General features: G+C 40.4%; 2 protein-coding genes across 2 annotated transcripts; both read left to right on the forward strand.

The window, feature by feature from the left end:
• Positions 1-162: 162 nt before the first annotated feature.
• LOC125023781 (protein only RNase P catalytic subunit) lies at positions 163-16,327 on the forward strand. The gene is made up of 10 exons (XM_047611294.1): positions 163-987; positions 1,216-1,354; positions 1,552-1,786; positions 1,884-2,188; positions 2,405-2,452; positions 2,626-2,758; positions 11,070-11,180; positions 15,428-15,576; positions 15,815-16,013; positions 16,104-16,327. Exons 1-10 carry the CDS (start codon positions 537-539, stop codon positions 16,230-16,232), a joined length of 1,899 nt encoding a protein of 632 aa, XP_047467250.1. The 5' UTR covers positions 163-536; the 3' UTR covers positions 16,233-16,327.
• Positions 16,328-16,473: 146 nt separating this feature from the next.
• psma6a (proteasome 20S subunit alpha 6a) lies at positions 16,474-20,992 on the forward strand. Its single transcript, XM_047611295.1, has 7 exons — positions 16,474-16,667; positions 17,343-17,437; positions 17,588-17,669; positions 17,931-18,086; positions 18,491-18,669; positions 19,614-19,708; positions 20,147-20,992. Exons 1-7 carry the CDS (start codon positions 16,592-16,594, stop codon positions 20,202-20,204), a joined length of 741 nt encoding a protein of 246 aa, XP_047467251.1. The 5' UTR covers positions 16,474-16,591; the 3' UTR covers positions 20,205-20,992.
• Positions 20,993-21,561: the final 569 nt, after the last annotated feature.

The following is a 21,561-nucleotide window of genomic DNA, read 5'->3' on the forward strand; positions in this document are numbered from 1 at the left end:
GTTTAATTGACAAATAAAGTTCGTTATAATTTACCCTCGCAGAGACTTATGGGCAATATATATTATGAAGTCAGGAAGCAATTCTACGCCTTTATTTTGAAAAACTTGCGACAGCTCAAAAACCAAGTCGTCTTACGTTGATGACGTCGAGTTGTGCGACTGTAGACATGCCTTCTTGTAGTTGTGAAAGTGTTTTTTAGCCGGACAGGACCAGAATTAGTAACTCACACAGAATATTGTTGGGGTGTTGTGATTCGCATTTATAACTGTATAATTATAATACTCTGTCGAACCAGCGACTTGTCTTTAAATTACTAAAATACCAAGGTTAGCTAGCTATTCTCAATCCCAAGTCTCTGATCCATGTAACTTGCAGCAAGTGTCAATTTTGCGATTAGTTTTTTTGCGAATTAAAAGTTTTGCAGTTTGCTAAATCCGTTAAATCTACGTAAGGGTTTGATTTGTAAACGAGAAGCTTATTAATAAAAAAAAGGTTACATTAGGTTTTTCCAGTTGCACAGCCTGATCATCCTAACATGGGCTCTACCTCGATATTAAAAGTCAGAATATGTCTAAAGTCCTTACAGCCTTTCTTCCACCAAGGACGTCCAGCTTTCTCAAGGACTTTTCTGTGGAATCCATCACAGCCTTCTCCTTCTCCACGCTTTCTGTGTACGAGAGACAATAACCCAAAGTTAAGCGGAAGAAAGACTGACAGAGGGAAGACTGGACAGGCTGATGGACAAGGTGGGATGAAAAACGGCAGCATCAGACGGGAGAAACAGGTACTATGGTATGATGAACTGGAAGAAATAGGCAGGGGTACCTCTGTTCAGCGGAGGCCTTCCTTCCCCAAATCTGTTTTTGCTGCTGGGACAGCAAAAAGGATGGCACATATGTTGAAGATGAAAGCGTCTCTGTCTTCTGTGGATGAGGCGCAGCATAAGGATGAGTCTGATCAGAGGGCAGCTAGAAGTGAGAGTACAGGTGAGATGAACATAAATTCCCTAATTTGATAGTCACCACTCAGAAAAACTTCATATTTTCATCATTGTCAGTTCTAGTGCAAAGTCTGTCTTTCAGAACATAAATGCAATTTAGTTGATCACAGAAATGCATGACTCCACATTTTGTCAGTTATTTAGTTAAGTCTACATTGAAGTGTGATTCAATATTTGTTTGAGTTTCCTGTATTAAAACATGGACGTTTCTTAGTAAAGTTGCAGGTTCCTGACAGACCGCTCCCTGCTGCTGAGTGGAAAAAGCTGAAGGAGTCTCTGGGAAATCACCAACGTTTTGAGATCCAGATGATGCACACGATGTTCTCCTCTGGGGCAGACCTGGATATTGCGAAGTAAGAGGAAGATGTCTCTAAGTTTTGTTAAGTTCCGAAGTTCCAACTTTACTTATAGTAAAATAACAAACATCATTACATTACATATGTGCATGTTGTGCCTGTTTTGTCCTTGTTGGTTCAGTAAAAAGAAAAAAATACAATCAAGCAAAAAAGTATTTTTTTTGCAATTAAAAACGTGTGCGTTTGTGTCACAGGTCGCTGCTGACTTTTGTAGCCATGGAGACAGGCACACTGTCTTATGAGCTATTACTAAGGTATCTGATGCTGTGTGTGAGTGGCGGCCACGATGCTGAGGCATTTGATATCTATGAAATCATGCTGAGGAGTTTTCCCTCTCTGGACTCCGGAGCTGCCAGTCTTTTCATCAAGTCCTTCACTCGGACGGACAGGTGGAGGGAGGCCCTAGTCATCCTGCGGGAGCTTAAACAGGTGAGGAGCTGTTTGCCTGATCAAAAGGCTGATTCATTTTATAACAGAGCTGAAGTACATAGGTACATAGGGTCTAATTTTACTTTCATCCCAATAGGTGTTTACTCTATCACCACGCAACTACGGCGATATCATCGCAGCAGCAGTGCTACACAGGGACATGGTCACCGCCTGGGCTCTTTATGATGAACTAATTGAAAAGGGCCTGACTCCAAACCAAGACACATGGGGTGTTCTGTTTAAGGGACCGAGTGAGATTAAGGAGGAGGAAGGAGAGGGCACGGAGGCCGTGTCTCAGGCTGAACATCAGGAGAGGTTGCTGAACATTCTGCTGCACATGAGAAACAACCAGATCTACCCCGAGTACAGCCTCGCCAGCAGCATCAAGACCTGGTTTGAAAGGTACAACAGACTGATAAATATACTAATGTGAGGCTGGATGCACATTTTACCTTCATGAATTAGCAAATCAACTACACTGGCTGGCTTCCTTTAAGAATCATAATATAACCAATATATCAAAGAGACATTCATACCGGAAGAGATTTTTCTTGAACTTAGTATGATCTCTCCTCACTCTGATATTTCTGTTATCTGCCTCCTACATCCCGTCTGCAGTCTCGCAGGACAGGCGTGGACTGGAAGATGGACCATCGCTACTCCAAAGTAATGAAACTACTTCCTGTTTCAATGCAAATTCTGTGATATTGATCTGTTTCTGTAAAATTCTGCATTTTTTTTTAAAGTAGTACCTTCTTTGTGATGCCCTATGTTGAGGTGTGTATATAAATATATATATATATGTGTGTGTGTGTGTGTGTGTGTGTGTGTGGGTTTAGGGGAGTGTGTCAGTGCTGTGGTTCAAATTTGGAGTCCATCCAGCTCACCACTGAGGAGTACCAGCAGCTGAAGGACAGAGTGATGGCTGACATCATCCAGGGAAAAGATGTTTTCAGAAAGACCAATCCAGAGGTACACACACATAAACACACACAGACAAATCAGGAGTCTGTAATGATACATGATAAAAAGCATTTTTAAAGCAGAGAAACATCTCTAGACTTACGCAATATACAATAATAATTTTCTTTATGAAATTATAAATTGCTAAGAACAGATTATTTACAATATACATTTATTGTATTAACTTATATTAATTTATTTAACTGTTCATAAAGTCTATGAAAAGCTGCATTCAAATAAACTTTGAGTAATTGTGCTTAGTTTAAAAACAGTTTTGTAACTTTTAAGTTAAAGCCATTTTCAGATTAAAATAGTATTATTATCTTTTTCTGGAAATAAGTTATCCTGAAATTGAAAATAGCTTTTTGATGTAAGTTGTCCAAATTCTGAACCAGACTTATCATCAGCATCAGCATCACACTAGTGATTGCTCACACTCTTGCTAACTACTGCTAGATGGCGCTGTTGGTTCATGAGAAGCGGCGGGGAGGGGCTGTGGAACGGTTCAAATGGCTGCTTTCACTGTCCAGATGAATGAGACATAAACAGCTTCTGTACAAATCTCTTTTGGGCAGACTTTAAGTTTCTGAGAAAGTTTAGCGTGAGCCACAGAGAGGCAGCCATCTGTCCTTCTGCTTCAAACACTTCATTGATTCATTCCTCTTGGCTGGGACAACTAGGATATTTATATCATAATCAGTCCAAGCCTCGCAGGATGATATGGCCCAGTTGTTTGAGCCACGTTTTATATTTTTCAGGCCTTAATAGTCTGTTAATAAGGGATAAGGCTATTAACTGGTACAGCAGCCGTTCACTAATGTCAGAGTACACTTTCCTGTTCTTTAAACTTGCTAGCATACAGGGACAATTACCTTTAGCAAAGTTGTAGATAACAATTACAATAAGTAATTAAATTACTTGCTTACAGAGATTAAATGACTAGTTTGACATTTCGGTGAGGTTTATACCACTGTCTTTATTGTCATCAAATAGTTGGTTAGCTGCTGGCGCTAGCTATCTTATCTTGGTTCAAACCTAATAAAGTTTTTAAAATAATGCTTCCACCAGTACCTATAAATCCCATTGTGTTATATGCTGTTTGCTGCATTTGTACAAACCCAAGCATAAAAAGCATCGGGTGTAATGTAACTTAGACAAAATAAACTTTGGGCTTGGGTAAGCTAATGTAGCTTAATAAAATCTTTGTATTGACTAAAGTAATTACATACTTTTGAGCTTTGGAGGTGCTAGCAGGTGACTTTCATTACTTTTAGTCAAAGCCAGGCTTTTTGTTCTCCCCCCGTCGTCCAGCCATCATTCCAGTAGCTTCATACTGAACAGACAGATATGAGTGTGGTCCTCCTCGCTTCTCGGCAACAGAGTAAATCAGCATATTTCCCAAAATATATTTGTTTAAGGGGAAATGCGTTTGCAGCCTTGTGCAGCCATCTGCACGCACGTTTTCTGTGAATTAGGAAGGGAAAACGAAACATAAAATGCACGCTTTGAGATGGGAGAGATCAGAGCTCCTCTCTGTCATGGGAAACAAATGTGGCGTGTGACCGGCCCATATATCACGGAGAGTCGTTAGGCTGACGATTTAAAGTGTTGCAAATATTTAGGACTCATGCAACCTGTTTGATGGAGAGCTGCATACTACAAACAGATTAGTAAGAGGACATCGCACAATGGCGAGGAAACTTAAACACAAAATTAATGATATTTTTCCAATCATTACTTCCATGAATACAAGCGCTCCATGTGGAGAGCCAACAAACATCACTGGATTGGCATGTACAGGCTGTGTGTTTTTTTTATAACACAATTACAATAAAAACAAAGTTATTCACCTGAAACAGTTCCAAAAAGAAACTCACGACTATGAGGCTGATTATATGTCATATTTAATTTATGAACACAGCATTTTGTATGTTTTTTGGTTGTCGGGGGGAGTCTGTTTCTTGAGTTCGTTAAATTAGGGGGATTTCCATCATGCGGAGCGCCATGTGAATTTGGAGCGCAACTAACCCCTGCAAAGCAGACATAAAGCAGGCAAACATGTGGTGTAAGTAGAATTCATTCATTCCCTATTTAAGGCAGTTCATTTTAGGGGCAAACAGATTGCTTCAGACATCCATGAGGTAACAGATTCAGGGAAGGGGGCAGAGACAGGGTATCAAGGTGAAGGGGAAGTGGAGCAGTGTGTCTTTCTGTTTGTACGTAGCGATTACTAGAGTTGTCACAGCTACCGGGAAAGCATGTGTATTTTTAAGTATTGATAGGTGCCGAGGCACGCACCAAGGCTGACTGATCTCAAACGCTCAGTATTTTGACTATGTTCTCAGTGACCACAAAAATAGAAACCTGTATGCAAAATAGCCCAATCTATCAGCCATTATTTAGTCTATACGATGTAATTTACATAATAAACGGGAAATTACCTCTTATTCAGGGTTTTAGTCAACTCCTTTCTGATGCCGTTTCAAGAAAAATTGCCATCTTCAATCGTCCAGTTGCGTAAAGTTTCCTTTTTGATGAGCTTTCGGAGTTTTGTGTACACCCAAGTAGCCTACCAGCATGCAAATTTGTCTGTTTGTCAGTAGGAGCTTCTTCTGATGCCAGTAACACAGTGACTATATAAACATCAGATCCCAAAAATCAGAACAGACTTTAAAATTTTCAATCAGAAAAATTATTTTCATACTGTGGCTTCATCTGCTTTTCAGTTCACTACCCTGCAAATGTCTCATCTCAGAAAATAATAATCAGGAGAAAACTAATCAAGTTGACAATCATGTCTCATCATGATCATGTACACTCACTGGCCACTTAATTAGGTGCACCCGGTTAATTGCTTGTTAACACGAATAGCTAATCAGCCAATCACATGGCTGCAATTCAAGGCATTTAGTCATGTAGAGGTGATCAAGACAACTTGCTGAAGTTCAAACTGAGCATCAGAATGAGGAAGAAATAGGATTTAAGTGACTTTGAACGTGGTATGAATGTTGGTGTCAGATGCGCTGGTCTGAGTTTTTCAGAAACTGCTGATCTACTGGGATTTTAACTCACAACCGCCTCTAGGGTTTACAGAGAATGGTCCGAAAAAGAGAAAATATCCAGTGAGAGGCAGTTGTGTGGACGAAAATACCTTGTTGGTGTGAGAGGTTAGAGGAGAATGGGCAGACTGGTTGGAGATGATAGAAAGGCAACAGTAACTCATATTACCACTGGTTACAACCAAGGAATGTAGAATACCATCTCTGAACACACAACACGTCCATCCTTGAAGAAGATGGGCGACAGCAGCAGAAGACCACACCGGGTGCCACTCCTGTCAGCTAAGAACAGGAAACTGAGACTACAGCTCACACAGACTCACCAAAATGGTTTGACGAGTCTCGATTTCAGTTGTGACATTCGGATGGCAGGGTCAGCATTTGGCGTAAACAACATGAAAGCATGGATCCATCCTGCCTTGTATCAACAGTTCAGGCTGGTGGTGGTGGTGTGATGGTGTGGGGGATATATTCTTGGCACACTTTGGGTCCATTAGTACAAATTGAGCATGGTTTAAATGCCACAGCCTACCTGACTATTGTTGATGACCATGTCCATCCCTTTATGACCACAGTGGACCATCTTCTGAAGGCTACTTCCAGCAGGATAATGCACCATGTCACAAAGCTCATATCATCTCAAGCTGGTTTCTGGAACATGACAATGAGTTCACTGTACTCCAGTGGCCTCCACAGTCACCAGATCTCAATCCAATAGAGCACCTTTGGGATGTGGTGGAACGGGATATTCTCATCATAAATGTGCAATCGACAAATCTGGACCAAAATCTCTGAGGAATGTTTCCAACACCTTGTTGACTGTATGTCACGAAGAATTAAGGCAGTTCTGAAGGTAAAATGCTACTAGGTACTAGGTGTACCAAATAAAGTGGCCGGTGAGTGTATGTAGTGAAGGGAATAGATTAAGAAAGGTGTTTTTTTTTCACAGTCAAGTTGAGCTGCAGCCTGAAGAGCCTAAAGCCTCCTTTAGAGGGGGCTGCTGTGCACCTGACAACAGACAGTTGTGGCAGTTGTGTAGAGGATTGCTAAATATAAAACAAATCTGCGCATGAAACCTATGGAAACTAAACTGAACGGATGATGTAACTAAATATAGGATAAAGCTTTATAGGAAATGTCTTATTTTAGTTTTGTTTAACAAAACAACCATGAGGAGTTACATACAGGGCATTAATAACCAGTTAAATGACCTCATTTATTCCAAACATCACTTGTCATATAATTTTATTTAAATGTGTATTGTTAACATAAACAATTTACTTAATGCATGAATGGCTGCTATCCTAAATGTAAAACGTATAACCAAATTCAAAATGTAGACTTACTATAAGGTGGAACTAAAGATGAGTGTTTGAGCTGAGATAACTAAAACCCAACAGGAAGTTCTTTTAAATAGTGTCATAGCTGAAGGTGATAGATTTAATTATAATCTATGTGCTTGGTTGTATTTTATCGTAGATTTACACTTTAACTGGGTACATGCACGTCAGTGGTAATGTTGCTGGATATGTTTACAGAATACTGTTGTTCTCTGTGGGCTTAAGTAGTACTGTAGGCTGTGTGCATGTGTGTGCGCGCGTGTGTTTTAAGCAGTCATATAATCCACAGCAGCACAATGAGCTGGTTTCACATGTCAGCTCTGGAAAGTCCCTGGATAATTATACTGGACTTTCTCCGCATCATTCTCTTCCTTCTTCTCCTGCTCTCGTTCTCTTCTTTTTTTCTCCCTAAATCTCCTTTCTGTTTTACATTTTGAAATCTTCACGGTGACGACTAATCCCTCACGTTCAACATGTCCATCTTATTAATCCATTTCTTCTAGCCGCCCACTCAAAACACCCGTCAGGTTTTCCCACTTTGCTTGTGTAACTGCACATTGTTGTAGAATTAATTATTGTGTGGTGCACTAAAACAATCTAAACAGATAAGATCGCGAGCAGCAGGCTCTGGCAGGCGTTTATCTAGATCACAGTTCCATCAGAGGAGGAATATTACAGCCTTTATTACATTTTCACATTTTGATTGTGCACTCACGATACTGCGCATGCAGTCAAGTTTCAAGTCCAGGGGAATTCACAGCAGCCTATTTCCATATTGCTGCTATCTAAAAGTGAAAGCACTAACAATGTTCCCGTGCCGGAGGCCTATTCTAAGCTTAGGCACAACTTTCCTGTTATGGTGCTAAGCAGTAGCACAGTGTTTAAGGCAGTGACTAGAACTGTGCTCCCAGGTGGGTCAGAATCATAAAATGCGGTCTGAAATTATGAGAAATTCAAGTAGAACATTTTTCCCCATGTCATGCAGATGAAGCCTGACTAATTCCCTGCAGTGCAAAAGAAGGCTTGCGGTATCGATATTTAAGTATCAGATGGCACAAAAAGATTCAACAAATTGTAACTTGGCTGTTTGCTGCATTCTTACGTGCTGCAGTAACGGTAAGTTAAGCTTAAGGCCCTGAATACGTACAGATGTCTTTCCCCATGATTTTTTTTTTTTTTTAGTCATGTACTGTACTTGGGCCCCTTTTAAGAAAGTTGATGGGATATATGAACTGTGCACTTATAATGTGTCCCAGTTATTATAGCTAATGAAAACTATTATATGTCAAAATCATTTCAATCTACTGAAATAAAAAAGGAAAATGGAACTTTAGAAAAAAGTCAACTAAAATGATAGTTTGTACTTAAACTTAAAATAAAAATATACAGGAAATGTCTTTGGTTTTAGTCTTGTTTAAACTAGGAAACCATGAGATGCAGCTGGTGCATACAGTGCCTTTAAAAGGTATTCACTCCCTTGGATGTTTGCCTTTTTATTGCTTTTATAAATAGAGTCAAGCTCAATATAACTATTTTTTTTGACGAGAATATACAAACGTTTTTTTTTTTTTTTTTTTTTTTTTTTAAACTAAGCTTTTCACCGTCAAAGTGAAAACAGATTTCTAAATCGAAGGGGATGAGTTCTTTTTATGGACACTGTTTATTGAGACTGGGATATCTGAGTCAGCTGCTCTCACAAAGTCTTCTTTTTTGTTGTTGTACCTAATCCGAACTTCTTGCTCCTGACAGATACCTCCCGTATTATAACAATGAAGTCTAAAACTAATACTAACATTTATCTATAAAAAAAAAAGAAAAAAAGATAGAAAGACTAAAAGTAAAACTAACAATAAAAACTAAATTGAAACCAGCAAAACCACCCTGGAAACATGCAGAAACCACTCTAAGAAATTAGAGCTTTCATTAACGTAGTGCATAAAAGCAGCTACCACGTTACAATCTGAATTAATGTAACAATATCAGAGTAATTGACACCATGTTTAGTCTCTCAAGGTATAGAAAACATACCCAGTTTAACTGAGCACGATCTACAAGCTATTAGACTTCACTCAACACTAAAGTGTTAGTTGTGCTGCCAGCTGGCACGCTGCCATCTTCATACTGAGAAGGAAAGGCTAGGTATATATATGTGTGTGTGAGTGAGTGTTACTGGCAGGCCTGTGATCAGCCAGTGAGACAACCAGCCAACCATCTCACAGGTGGAGTTCAGACACGCTTCTCGACTCCAAGAAGGAACAAACTCCTGATGTTGTTGTTAGAGAGCTCTGCGGGCTTTCTCTGCACTTACTCACTTAGACTCAGTTTGCCACCTGCTATTGCGCTCAGCAGGTCGATGCATTTCAAAGACGGTCATTTATTAGAAATGAGCGAGTCCAAATGTACTTAGACGTCTACGTTTCTGAGTCTTGTCTGTGTAGTCATTAATGGGAAATGCAGGTGAGCAAATGTGAGGACTGCCAGATGGCTCATAGCTGCAGAAATGTCAGCGTGTGTAAACGGACAGTTGTTATTCACTTTAAGACTTAGAGAGTTCAAACCATATTTATTTAAGGCTTTTATTTACTTCCTCCTGTCTCTGCCCAGTTAAAACAGCTCTTACCCATGCTCTGTAGCTGCATTTCACTTTTAACTTTTAACCATCAACTTTTAACCATTAAGCATCAACTTGTTCGTGAGGCCAAGACTAAAATAGCTTTATTATCTTTTATTTTACAACTTTATGATACTCTGTCTATATTAGAGCTAAGACAGCTAGACGTTGATGGTTCCTATGAGGATAAACTGCAGACCTTGATTATGTTGACCCTTGATTATGTTGACATATTTTTACTGAAACACCTCTACATCAGTTGTTCTGTGCAGACAATCATGGGCCCCACCATGAACATTAGAATTTGACAGATACTGAAAACTAATGACAATTCCCTTCATCCTCCAGTCAGCCTGCTGACCACTTACTTTTGCATGGTAATTCAGACTGTACATATACTGATCAAACATAACATTATGACCACCCAATATCCCATCATTGGTCTCCCTTGTGCCTCCAAAACAGTTGTGATTCATCAGAGAATGGACATGGGTCTTCTGATGGTGTCCTGTGGTGTCTGATAACAGAATGTTGTTAGTGGGGGTCTTTGGGTCCTATGGGTTGAGGGGAGGGGCCTCTGTGGTCATCTCACAGAAACTTGATCAGTTTGGGTTCTAGTGAATTTGGAGGCCAGGTCAACACCTTGTGCCGTTCTTCTTCCTGTGCCGTTGTTTGAGTTGTTCCTAAACCGTTTTTGCTGTATCACGTCATCGCGTGTCATTGCTGTGGGGTGGGGGTGTCTGGTCTGGTCTAGGTTTCTGGTACATGTCTTAGTAACATACACAATAATGCCACGTCTAAAAGTTTCCCAGCAGAACACTGAACTGTCTCAAGATGGTCAGTATTATTTACTCGTCCTGTTGATGGTCATAATGTTATGCCAGATCATATTACCTGCTGAATCTCAGCATGTAAGCATTGACACTATGGGCAAAAAGGCCTGAGAAAGATCCGAGAACCAAACTCACAGATTCACGTCTTGTTGCATTGTGACGACAGCATAATGAAAACCTTCTGGCTCAGTGTATTTAATATATAACTTTGCATTTGTATCCTTTGTCGTTCTCAGCATAGCGTTATATTACGAGGCTTCTGTTAATGTCCCATATTTTACATTGTCTGGTTAAGCTACACAAACCAATAATGCCATTATAAATGCTTTTTGTACAATAAGTAACATTAACCACATGTAATTTTCCCATCTTTGTCTTTTTGTTTATAACTACTCCCCCACTGACCTTTATATTATAGCAGATATCTCTGTTAATATCACATCACTCATTTCTCTCTGTCTATTTATCTGCGCTCAGGAGCTGAAGCGGTTCAAGACGTTCGTCAAGAGGAAGCCGGCTTTTGATGTGGTTGTAGATGGGCTGAATGTAGCGAACATCACCAAAGACAGGGCCAAGCGGTCGGAGACGGTGAGAGAACATGCACAGTCGCACATGCATGCACGATTTATTTATAACATATAAGAGAGTTGAGCTGACTTATTTTACAGGAGCAGCCTTGAGTGCATGTGCTCATTCTGCACACAGTTCTACAGTTTAGATCTTAGTGGTTTTTTCCTACATGCGCGGCTGTCCGACCCAGGGGCTTTTCTGTCGGTTGCACAATGACTAACCCTGCAGTGTGTGTTTTTGTGTGAGTGATAGATGTGTGTGTAGGAGACGCCTTAAAAACTGGCCCGTACCTGATTTTAACAACACCTAGCCTACTTGTCTGCCTGCCCACAGTTGTCTGTCAGGATGTGTGTGTGTGTGTGTGTGTGTGTGTGTGTGTGTGTGTGTGTGTGTGTGTGTGTGTGTGTGTGTGTGTGTGTGTGTGTGTGTGTGTGTCTGTGACAGCTTATGATCTGTCTCTCTGCAAACAATATGTCACATCTTTCTCATCTATTATGCGGCTGCAAGACGGAGGAAAGTACAGGCAGACAAACCTATTTCCCTATCTCGTCATCGAGTTTGTGGGAAAGCTAAATAAATTATGAAAATGAATGCAAAGGGAATAGAAATTTACATCAGAGCCGGAGCCGTAGTGTTTTATTCAAATGCATGAATGAAATCAGGGGTTTGCCTGAAATATGAAAATACATGTAGAATTTACAATTCACAAGTCTAAAGACTACCACCGTGGTGACGGTTCTGTGAGTCTGGACTTAATACTAATACCACTAGTATACAGTTAACGATCAGAAAAAAAATGGCCAATAAGAGTAGGGGTAGGTAAGGACAAACATTTGATCTGATCTTTCCCTTCTTTAATTTATGCATGTGTGCTCCACGTGGGTTTACTTTCCAGATCATTTAACAAACAAATAAAATAACAAAGATGACACAAATAAGCACAAAATGAAGTTTTTAAATTAAGGTTTTTATTATTAAGGGGGGAAAAAAATCCAAACCCACATGGCCCTGTGTTTGGATCAAAAGGAAACATATGGAAGCACATTTTTATGAGTTTACAAAAATGAACTGATGAAAACATAGATATATTTTGCGATTAAATGTTGATTTTATCTCAGGATGTTAACATCTGACGTAACGGATGTGGTTTCTCCTAATCATAATGTTATCTCGTTGTGAATTTTATCTGATTAAAAATGACTTTTCTGCTCATATTTGTGACGTTTTCGGGCCGTAGTTCTGATTTATGATAATTCTTTTTTAAATGATTTGGACTTTTTTAGCGCATATTCATGAATTCTTCTGATAAATATTTGGCAGGCTAAGTAGAAAATGATTGAAGCCAAAGGCTACAGTCATGCCAAGCACACACACACAGCTAATAATCACTTCATTTTGAATATTGAGTAAAATCGCATTTATGGCAGTGTTACAGAGAAAAACCCACACCAACAGAATTGTGTTGCAGAGCTTTCACCACATAGTTGGCATGCTACTTCACATCGTGAGTTAGCTTCACTAACTTAATGTTGTTGTCTTAAAGTTACCTACACACATGCTTTCTCAAATTTGATGTGCTGTTTTTTAGCACATCAAACAAAGTAGGCAGGGCATTATGTGGCTATTAGTCACTCAGGAGAAGGCGTTACTACCCACCTCTGCTGATGACTGGTGTGGACCTGTTCTCAATCAAGAAATCACTTCAATAGAACCTGCCTGATAAAGTGAAGTAGACCAAAAGATCCTCAAAAGCTAGATGTCACGCCGAGGTCCAAAGAAATTCAGGAACAAATGAGAAAGTAAGTCAGTGAGATCTATCAGCCTGGTAGAGGTTATAAAGCCATTTCTAAAGCTTTGGGACTCCAGCGAACCACAGTGAGAGTCATTATCCACAAATGGTGAAAACAACCCAGGAGAGGACGAAAACCACTGCTGAGCAAAAAGAACATAAATGCTTGTTTCAGTTTGCCCAGAAAACATCTTGATGATCCCCAAGACTTCTGGGAAAATACTCTGTGGACTGATGACACAAAAGTTGATTTATTTTAGAAGGTGCGTGTCCCATTACATCTGGTGTAAAAGTAACACCACATTTCAGAAAAAGAACATCACCACAACACTAAAATCTGGAAGACTTGCTGTGATAATTAAATTGATAAATGAATACATTTACAGTATATGTTCATGGTACCACGAATTCTGCTGTCTACCAAAAAACCCTGAAGGCGAATGTCCGACCATCTGTTGGTGACCTCAAGCTGAAGAGAACTTGGGTTATTCAGCAGGACAATGATCCAAAACACACCAGGAAGTCCACCTCTGAGTGGAAGAAGAAAAACTAAATGAAGACTTCGGAGTGGCCTAGTTAAAGTCATGACCTGAATTCTTTTGAGACGCTGTGGCCTGACCTTAAAAAGTGGGCCACAGAGCTGTAAAAGACTTACTGCAAATTATCACAAACACTTGATTGCAGTTATTAGGTTAAGGGGGCAATTTGTTTTCCCGTAATAATAAAAACTGCATTTTGTGTTTACCTGTGTTATCCTGATCTGAAACATTTAAGTGTAACAAACATGCAAAAAATAGGAAGGGGGCCAACGCGTTTTCACACTGCTGTATTTGGACAGTGACACAAGTTTTGTTATTTTAGCTGTCTACCAAGGCATGTTCAAAATACAGTTGTATACTCCATGGTGGCTGAAAGTGCAGACTCTCAGCTGTAATTTGAGGGTGTTCACATCCAAATTGGAGGATGGGTTTAGGAATTGCAGCTCTTTAATTTGTAGTCACCTACTTTTCAAGGGGCCAAATGTAATTGGACAGTTGACTCAAAAGCGATTTCATGGGCTGCATGGGCAATTCCCTCAATAATCCTTTGTCATTTAGGCGGGTTAAAGGTCTGGGGTTGATTCCAGGTGTGGCATTTGTATTTGGAGCTGTTGTTGTGAATCCACAACATGCAGTTTAAGGATCTCAATGGAAGTGAAATAGACCAAAAAGAACAAAAAGAAGAAATCCATCAGAGAGATGATGGAAATGTTGGGAGTGGTCAAATCAACAGTTTGGATTCGGTGAAAAGAAAAACACACTGGTGACCTCGGGAACTCAAAAAGGGCTTGACTTTCATGGAAGACAGCAGTGGTAGATGACTGTAGTACGCTTTTCGCTCTGAAGAAAAACCCTCCACAACATCCAATGAAGTGAAGAACACTCTCGAGAAAGTCAGTGTGCCCATATCTAAGTCTACAATAAACAGAATAGTTTGTGAAAGTAAATACACCACAAGGTGCAAACCATCAATCAGTCTCAACAATAGCAAGGCCAGATTAGACTTTGTCCAAAAAATAACTTCTGAAGAAGCCAGCCCAGTTTTGGAACAGCATTCTTTGGACAGATGAAACTAAGACCAGAATGATGGGAACAAAGAAGTATGCAGAGGGTTTGGAACAGCTAATGATCCAAAGCACACCACATCTTCTGTAAAACATGGTGGAGGCAGTGTGATGGCATGGACGTGCAGGGCTTCCAGTGGCACTGGATCACTAGTGTTTTGAATTAAACCTTAAAGTCTGCACTTCAGCTTCATCTCTTAGTTGTTAATTTCAAATCTAATAAGGTGGTCCAAATCATGAAAATTGTGTCACTGTCCAAATGTATATCTTTGCTCTATCTTTGTTAGAATTTGGTCATAAACCAAATCCATTTTTTTTATTAATATGTTGCCAGATGAACAGTCAGGAAATTAACAAATGTGCCACAAAGCTTAGTATTTTCGCATTACACGGCAATTTAACATCATTTTTGCTGTGTGTCTCACTTCATGTACTAAATTGGTGTGAAATCCAGCAGCTAGACGCCTGAAGCCTATTCAGAAACATCAAACGGTTTTTCTTCCCATCCCATATGTAAAAAGACATCCCAAAAAAAGCGTGGCATGTGGTGAGCACAAATACGAATGCATGTCATTTACATACTGTGCACCACAACTTTGTTTATGCAATCTTTACTGTTTATCTTTTCAATACTCAATGGCCTGTTTTACAGTCTGCATTCAGACATCCGCTCTAACGGCTGGCGTTAGAGGATGCAAAGTGTGTAAACTCTTATCTCAAACATGGGCTTCTACTTTGATCCTCAGATGTGGTTTTGTTTATGAATGAGTCTGGAGCACTCGGTAGACATTTGAGTCATTAACGATTCATGTTTTTTTTTGTGTGTGTGTGGGAGCATAAAGGAAAGTATTGAGTAACAGGTGTGTGTTACAGTTGTTGGCTGTGGTGTCAGAGCTGGAGCGTCAGGGCCTGACTGTTCTGGTGCTGGGGAGGAAACACATGCTGCAGCCCTCCAGATCCTGGGACAGACACAACATGAACCTCATCCAGCAGAAAGCCCATTGCTTCTTCACTGATAACATGTGAGCGTCTGATCATGAAAGACACAATCTAGAGAGTACATGTCAGCAAAAAAGACTAAACCATAAAATAATTGTAACTCAAGATGTATTGAAACTAAAAGGTATTTGTAGGAAAGTGCTGCACTAACATAGTCAACAAAAATAGGGAATATGAAGAACTCCATGCCCTTTATACTGCTGCACTTTTTATTTATTTAAAGCCCTTCACCTCACACGTGCCTGTCTGTTTGTCCATCAGTTCAGAGGATGACCCCTTCCTCCTCTATGCCACTTTGCATTCTGGGAACCACTGTCGCTTTGTGAGCAGAGACCTGATGAGGGACCACAAGGCCTGCCTGCCAGACAGAGCCACACGGCGGCTCTTCTTCAAATGGCAGAGGGGCCATCAGATGGTGGTGGACGGACACGTCGCAGCGGGCAGGAGGGTCAGGTTTCAGGTGAGGAAAAGGTGTATAGGAAGGAAGTCCTTAGATGTGGTTAGATGCAAAGAAAGATTTATCATATCAAATAAATGTGTGTGTTAACAGAGCATCCCCAGCTACGATACTATTGTCCAGACTTCAGGAGACTCGTGGCACATTCCCTACGACGACACAGAGGACAGGAGCACACATGAGGTGCCGCAGAGATGGCTGTGTCTCACCAAAAAACACTGAAAATACACTTTTCGGAGTTCAGCGACGGTCCTGAGGATAAAATGTGTTGGATGTAATCGTTGAACTGTAAATAAAACATTTACCACTTTTTCAGATATCACTGTCTTTACTTTTTCGTCCAAAATTTTAACCATAAAAACTGCGATTTGGTGCGATTTTAATAAGGATTTTCATAAACAGTGACGTATGGCCGAGAATATACAAAAACTACAACGCTTACAGCTTGACCCGGAAGTAGAAAGCTTCGGTGGTAAGAATCACTTCCGGTGCAGATGTTTTCTCGTGTTTTGGCTTTGTTGCACCTCTATTTAGTTTGAACTACAGACTGCAGCAGTTTAACTCAGTTATTTCCAGTCGTTATGTCTCGCGGGTCAAGCGCAGGCTTTGACCGGCATATCACCATCTTCTCCCCGGAGGGAAGACTCTACCAAGTCGGTGAGTAGCGAAAGAAACGAGAAACATGGAACCTGCTCTGTCATCTATGCTAACAGGCTAACATCAGTCAGCGGCTACAAGCTTACTCATACACAGCTCAGTCTGAGACAAATGCATATTTAAATCGAATATTTATTTTATTTAATATAGGTAATTATTCATTAATTTAAGTAGTTTTAAACAAGCAAATAATGATAACAATGTGTTATTTGTATTATAGCTGTGTTAGCTATTTTGCCTGGTTAAATGTAGCTCTGGGGTCTTCCACAAAGTTAAATGAATTTCATTTGTAAAAGTATCTAATGTATGAAATATCATTATACCAAGTTGCCTTAAAGTAATCACAGATTTTATTCCCGCTTTATGAGAAACAGAGGAACTATTACCACTGTGTTATGAACCTGAACTAAAGAAAGCACTATAAGGGGAAAAGTCACAGAGCAACTGTGGCTGTACATTGATGAAAGTGAACACACATCACTATTGTTAACTGGTTTATTAATAATTTGCTTTGTGTTTAAGACACTGAGCGCGTAATACACATGATGAGATCCATATACAGATGCATGTAAAAGTATCAGCTACCTGGCTTCCTGATGTAAACGCTGCCACGCTCATTATGATGTTAGAAGTCTCCAGTTGGATCTTGTGAACGCCGGTTTCCTCTGTCTTTAGAGTATGCCTTCAAAGCCATCAACCAGGGAGGACTGACCTCCGTGGCCATCAGAGGGAAGGACTGTGTTGTTGTTGTCACACAGAAGAAAGTCCCAGTAAGTATCTGGCACACTGTAAACATGAAGAAGTTTGCGTTTTTGGCGTCTTCACAGCGATCAGGTTCCCCAGCTCGCGTTACGAGTATTGCACCTCTGGTGGACTGTGCATTTCTCTGTTAGCATCCTCTTTCCTTTTCTCTTTCTCAGGACAAGCTGTTGGATGCCATGACAGTCACACATCTGTTCAAAATCACTGAGGGCATAGGCTGTGTTATGACTGGCATGACTGGTAAGCAGTGTCAGACTGAAGTCTTGGAAGTGCAGCCATTAATCAGATTTGATTTAATTAAGCGGTTAGTTGGCAAAATATGTCACTAAGGTAAAACAGTTTCTTTTGTAGTTTTGGTGTCCAGCCAGAGACCGGGTTAAGGTTAATGTAAATGTTATTAGCAGTAATTTGGTTAGTTGCTGATTGTTTTCTATTATATTATCTTTTACAGTTTTCAATTCATTCATGTGAACGTTGTTTCTGCCTGTTCCTTCCCTCCAGCCGACAGCAAGTCTCAGGTCCAGAGAGCTCGCTATGAAGCATCTAACTGGAAATATAAGTACGGCTACGAGATCCCCGTGGACATGCTGTGCAAACGCATGGCTGACATCTCCCAAGTCTATACGCAGAACGCTGAGATGAGGCCTCTAGGCTGCTGTGAGTAATACCCGTGTGTGTGTTTGAGTGTGTGTGTGTGGGTGCGTGTGTGGGTGTCAGTGTCTGTGTGTGGATCCTGTTTTGCATTTTTAGTATGAAAAGGTTTGGTGTTTGATTATTTTATAAATGGCTTTCCAGAGAGTTTTCACCACACCTTGATTTTGAATATCAGCACAAAACATCTCTTATCAGCAGCTCAGATTTACATATGACATCACTGAAAACTGATGTTGGTCGAGAACCCGTGTTTTGGCCTGAGGTTGTTAAAAGTCGTTTAGTTTAGTTTTCTTGAGAGCATGTCCAAATTTGAAGCAAACTGCGCAAAAATCACTTTAAAAACACGTTTAAACAGTTGGTGGCGTTGTTCCGTAATAACTCCACTCCTCTTTTTGTCCTTCCTCCAGGCATGTTAGTGGTTGGGCTGGATGAAGAGTTGGGCCCACAGCTGTATAAGTGTGATCCGGCTGGCTACTACTGTGGCTATAAGGCCACAGCAGCTGGAGTCAAACAGACGGAGGCCACCAGTTTCCTGGAGAAGAAGGTCAAGAAGAAGCTGGATTGGACCTATGAGCAGATTATCGAGGTAGGAGCCAGGCCGACACAGATTTGTTATAAACAGTACAGATACTATACACAAACAACTGTCAAATCCATGGCAGCCCTAATTATCAGCAGACATTAGTCAGACAAGGCTTAGTACATTGCAGGATTTCCAATAGTTATCAGTCTTCAAAATTGGCAGAAACTATGTTAAATAATTAATAGATGGTTGAGTCAGGATGTGTGTGGTGATTTAATTTGGATATCAGGAAATGTGTGGGTATTTTACAGCTGTGACTGAGAACATCAGTAAATGTCTTGACATTTTTCTGGCCAACTGAAATGATAATCAGATTGTTGCAGAAGCACGTGAGTGGTCAGTGCTGAATTAGCTTCAAAAGTCGAATGCAACTTTTTTTTTTTTTTTTTAATTCGTAAGTTTCACATATTCATGATAAATAAAGGAGATGTCAAATCCTTACTTACAATTCAGGAGAAGCAGAGCAGAAGAGAAGCAGCTAAAAATGGCAACAGATGCTGAAACACAGCCGTTACTCCTCAGACTTGAAGCAAAGGCAGCATTCACCAGTATTAGTCAGTTCTATGCTTGGGCTTCACAATTAATCAAAATTTTAATCGTTTAATCGAATTAAATGAATCTGATTGTTGGTGATATTAGCGAATAACAAGCGAGTGCATGTTGCATGTTACTAACCCATGTCCATGTCCATGTTACACAACTATTTGTGTCGATTTTATTTTTCATTAACAAGCATTTAAGTTTCATTTACCACTGAAAATGGTTCAAAAACTGATGTTTAAAGTAGTGCAACAAAAATACAGATGTTTTCCCTAAGATGATGTTTAATCGTAATTAATAATTGTGATTACTATACTGATCAATAAGTTTGGCGATAATCATGCAGCCCCATTCTAGAGTTTGTTTCTCTTCATTCATTCTGTTTTCTCGCTTGTGTCTCCACACAGACGGCCATCTCATGTCTGTCTAGTGTTCTGTCCATTGACTTCAAGCCCTCGGAGCTGGAGGTGGGAGTCATCACTACACAAGAGCCCAGCTTCAAGTGAGCATTTCTTTTGAGTAATAAAAACGATCTTGGCTGCAGGTGAAAGGCTCTTTTCACGACCCAGCTGCTGCTGCTGCTGCTGCCGCTGCTGCCGCTGCTGGGCATCGTAAAGAAAGCGGGGCATTTATTGAAGGACTTATTGAAGGAAGTTTAAAGCTCTAAAACACTGGCAATGTGTTGGAATTCATGAAGATTGTTTTTTAAAATTTGTGAAAAAAAAGAGGGCAGTGTTGTAATGGAAATTCCCGAAAACCAAAACCAGGGATGAGATCAAAGTGGGAGCTATTTGGTCCAGTGTGCTCTCAGCATGTCCAAGTCAGACTGTGTGTGTGTGTGTGTGTGTGTGTGTGTGCGTGCGCGCTCTGAGGCCTTCACGATTTGGCCAAACAAAAACAAAAAAAAATCCAACCGTTAAATTGTGTGTTTGTGTTCCAGGATTCTGTCTGAGGCCGAGATAGATGTTCACCTGGTGGCTCTGTCCGAGAAAGAATGAGGAGAGTTGGCAGCTGTTTCATGAAGAGGACGATTAACGGTAAAAGCAGAAATATCCCTCGCACAGGAGTCTCAACTAGAAGGAAGATCAAGGAGGAACTGGCGTCGTCTTATTCACAGATGAGAAGTAAAAATATGTTATCCATCCGCCCCCTTTCTTTATAACTGGTCACACACAGGATGACCTGACAGGACGCATTAGAAACCACGTACACGGCCCTCCTGTATTTTCCTTCTCTTCACACTGAGACATCCTGACTGCAGCCAGCTGTTAAATGTCACAGATCCTGGAAACAAAGTGGATATTCAAGTCCACCATATGACACATGAGGCTGATCCACTCCTGGGTGACTGATGTGTCAGACGACCACCAGCCACAGCGTCGCCTCTGGCTGCAGCTCGGCCTAAATGACTTCAGGTGATGACGTGAGCAGACGGGAGGATGGAGCCGCGGTGACGCTACAACTACAGCACAACACCTCTTAAACGTGGACGAGTGAAGCTCTCTGGAGTCGCTGTGTTCCCGCAGTGCCTCCTAAACATCTCTACTCAGGGCTGCCGCCGCGCGGATCTCTTCGAATCATCTGCTTTAAACTCTTCTCTCTCCACCGTCTTAAGTGTCAGGAGGATGTTTATGCTCCGTGATAACCCAGGGAACAGCTGTAGGAACTGTCCTCATCGTGTTTAAGTCTGCTCAGGTCAACGTCAATAGGAGGTCTCTAGGTATTTCATTGTCTCCCATGCGTTGCTGTACATTACTGCACTTCTATTAAACAGTCTTTTATTTAACAACTGTTTCCGTGTCTACTTTCTCTGTGCACATTTAACATTTTCTGGCTTTTGGGGTCGGAACAAGTTTTGCTAGGTTCGTATTCATCCCCTGTTATTAACGTCTGAAGAAAAGGCTGAGAGATTATGGATAGAAGGTATGGTTTGATGTGCAGAAAATAACTGATGATTGATTGATTTTAAGAAAAATAATTTGACACTATTCGTCTATTTCAAAATAATACTTTTTTTGGAGTATTGTACCTCCAACTACAACCTCAGTGCTGCATACATTTCCCTGTTTGTAGGAAAAATTATATTAGGATTATATATATTACACCTTACTAAGATAATGTCTTATAATAATAATAATAATAATGATGTCCAATGTTGTCAATATAAACTGTCATTTTTATTTACATCACTAGGTTGAAACCACCCTGTTGCTACAGTACAAAGTAAACAACTAGTTAAGTGTAGTTGATCATGCATGGAAAGCTGTACTTGTCGTACACTGCATGTTAATGGCTCAAGAACAACCACTGTACATTGATCAGGCAATGTCACAAGGTGGTCAATGACACTTAATC

The sequence above is a fragment of the Mugil cephalus genome, chromosome 17, assembly GCF_022458985.1.
Source record: "Mugil cephalus isolate CIBA_MC_2020 chromosome 17, CIBA_Mcephalus_1.1, whole genome shotgun sequence".
Lineage (NCBI taxonomy): Eukaryota > Metazoa > Chordata > Actinopteri > Mugiliformes > Mugilidae > Mugil > Mugil cephalus.

Coding starts and splice junctions, on each gene's coding strand:
- LOC125023781 (XM_047611294.1), top strand. CDS start 537: ATGGGCTCTACCTCGATATTAAAAGTCAGAATATGTCTAAAGTCCTTA. Junction 2,759..11,069: donor TCAGAAAGACCAATCCAGAG/GTACACACACAT, acceptor ATCTGCGCTCAG/GAGCTGAAGCGGTTCAAGAC. Junction 15,577..15,814: donor TGCTTCTTCACTGATAACAT/GTGAGCGTCTGA, acceptor TTTGTCCATCAG/TTCAGAGGATGACCCCTTCC.
- psma6a (XM_047611295.1), top strand. CDS start 16,592: ATGTCTCGCGGGTCAAGCGCAGGCTTTGACCGGCATATCACCATCTTC. Junction 16,668..17,342: donor GGGAAGACTCTACCAAGTCG/GTGAGTAGCGAA, acceptor CTCTGTCTTTAG/AGTATGCCTTCAAAGCCATC. Junction 18,670..19,613: donor CCTATGAGCAGATTATCGAG/GTAGGAGCCAGG, acceptor GTCTCCACACAG/ACGGCCATCTCATGTCTGTC.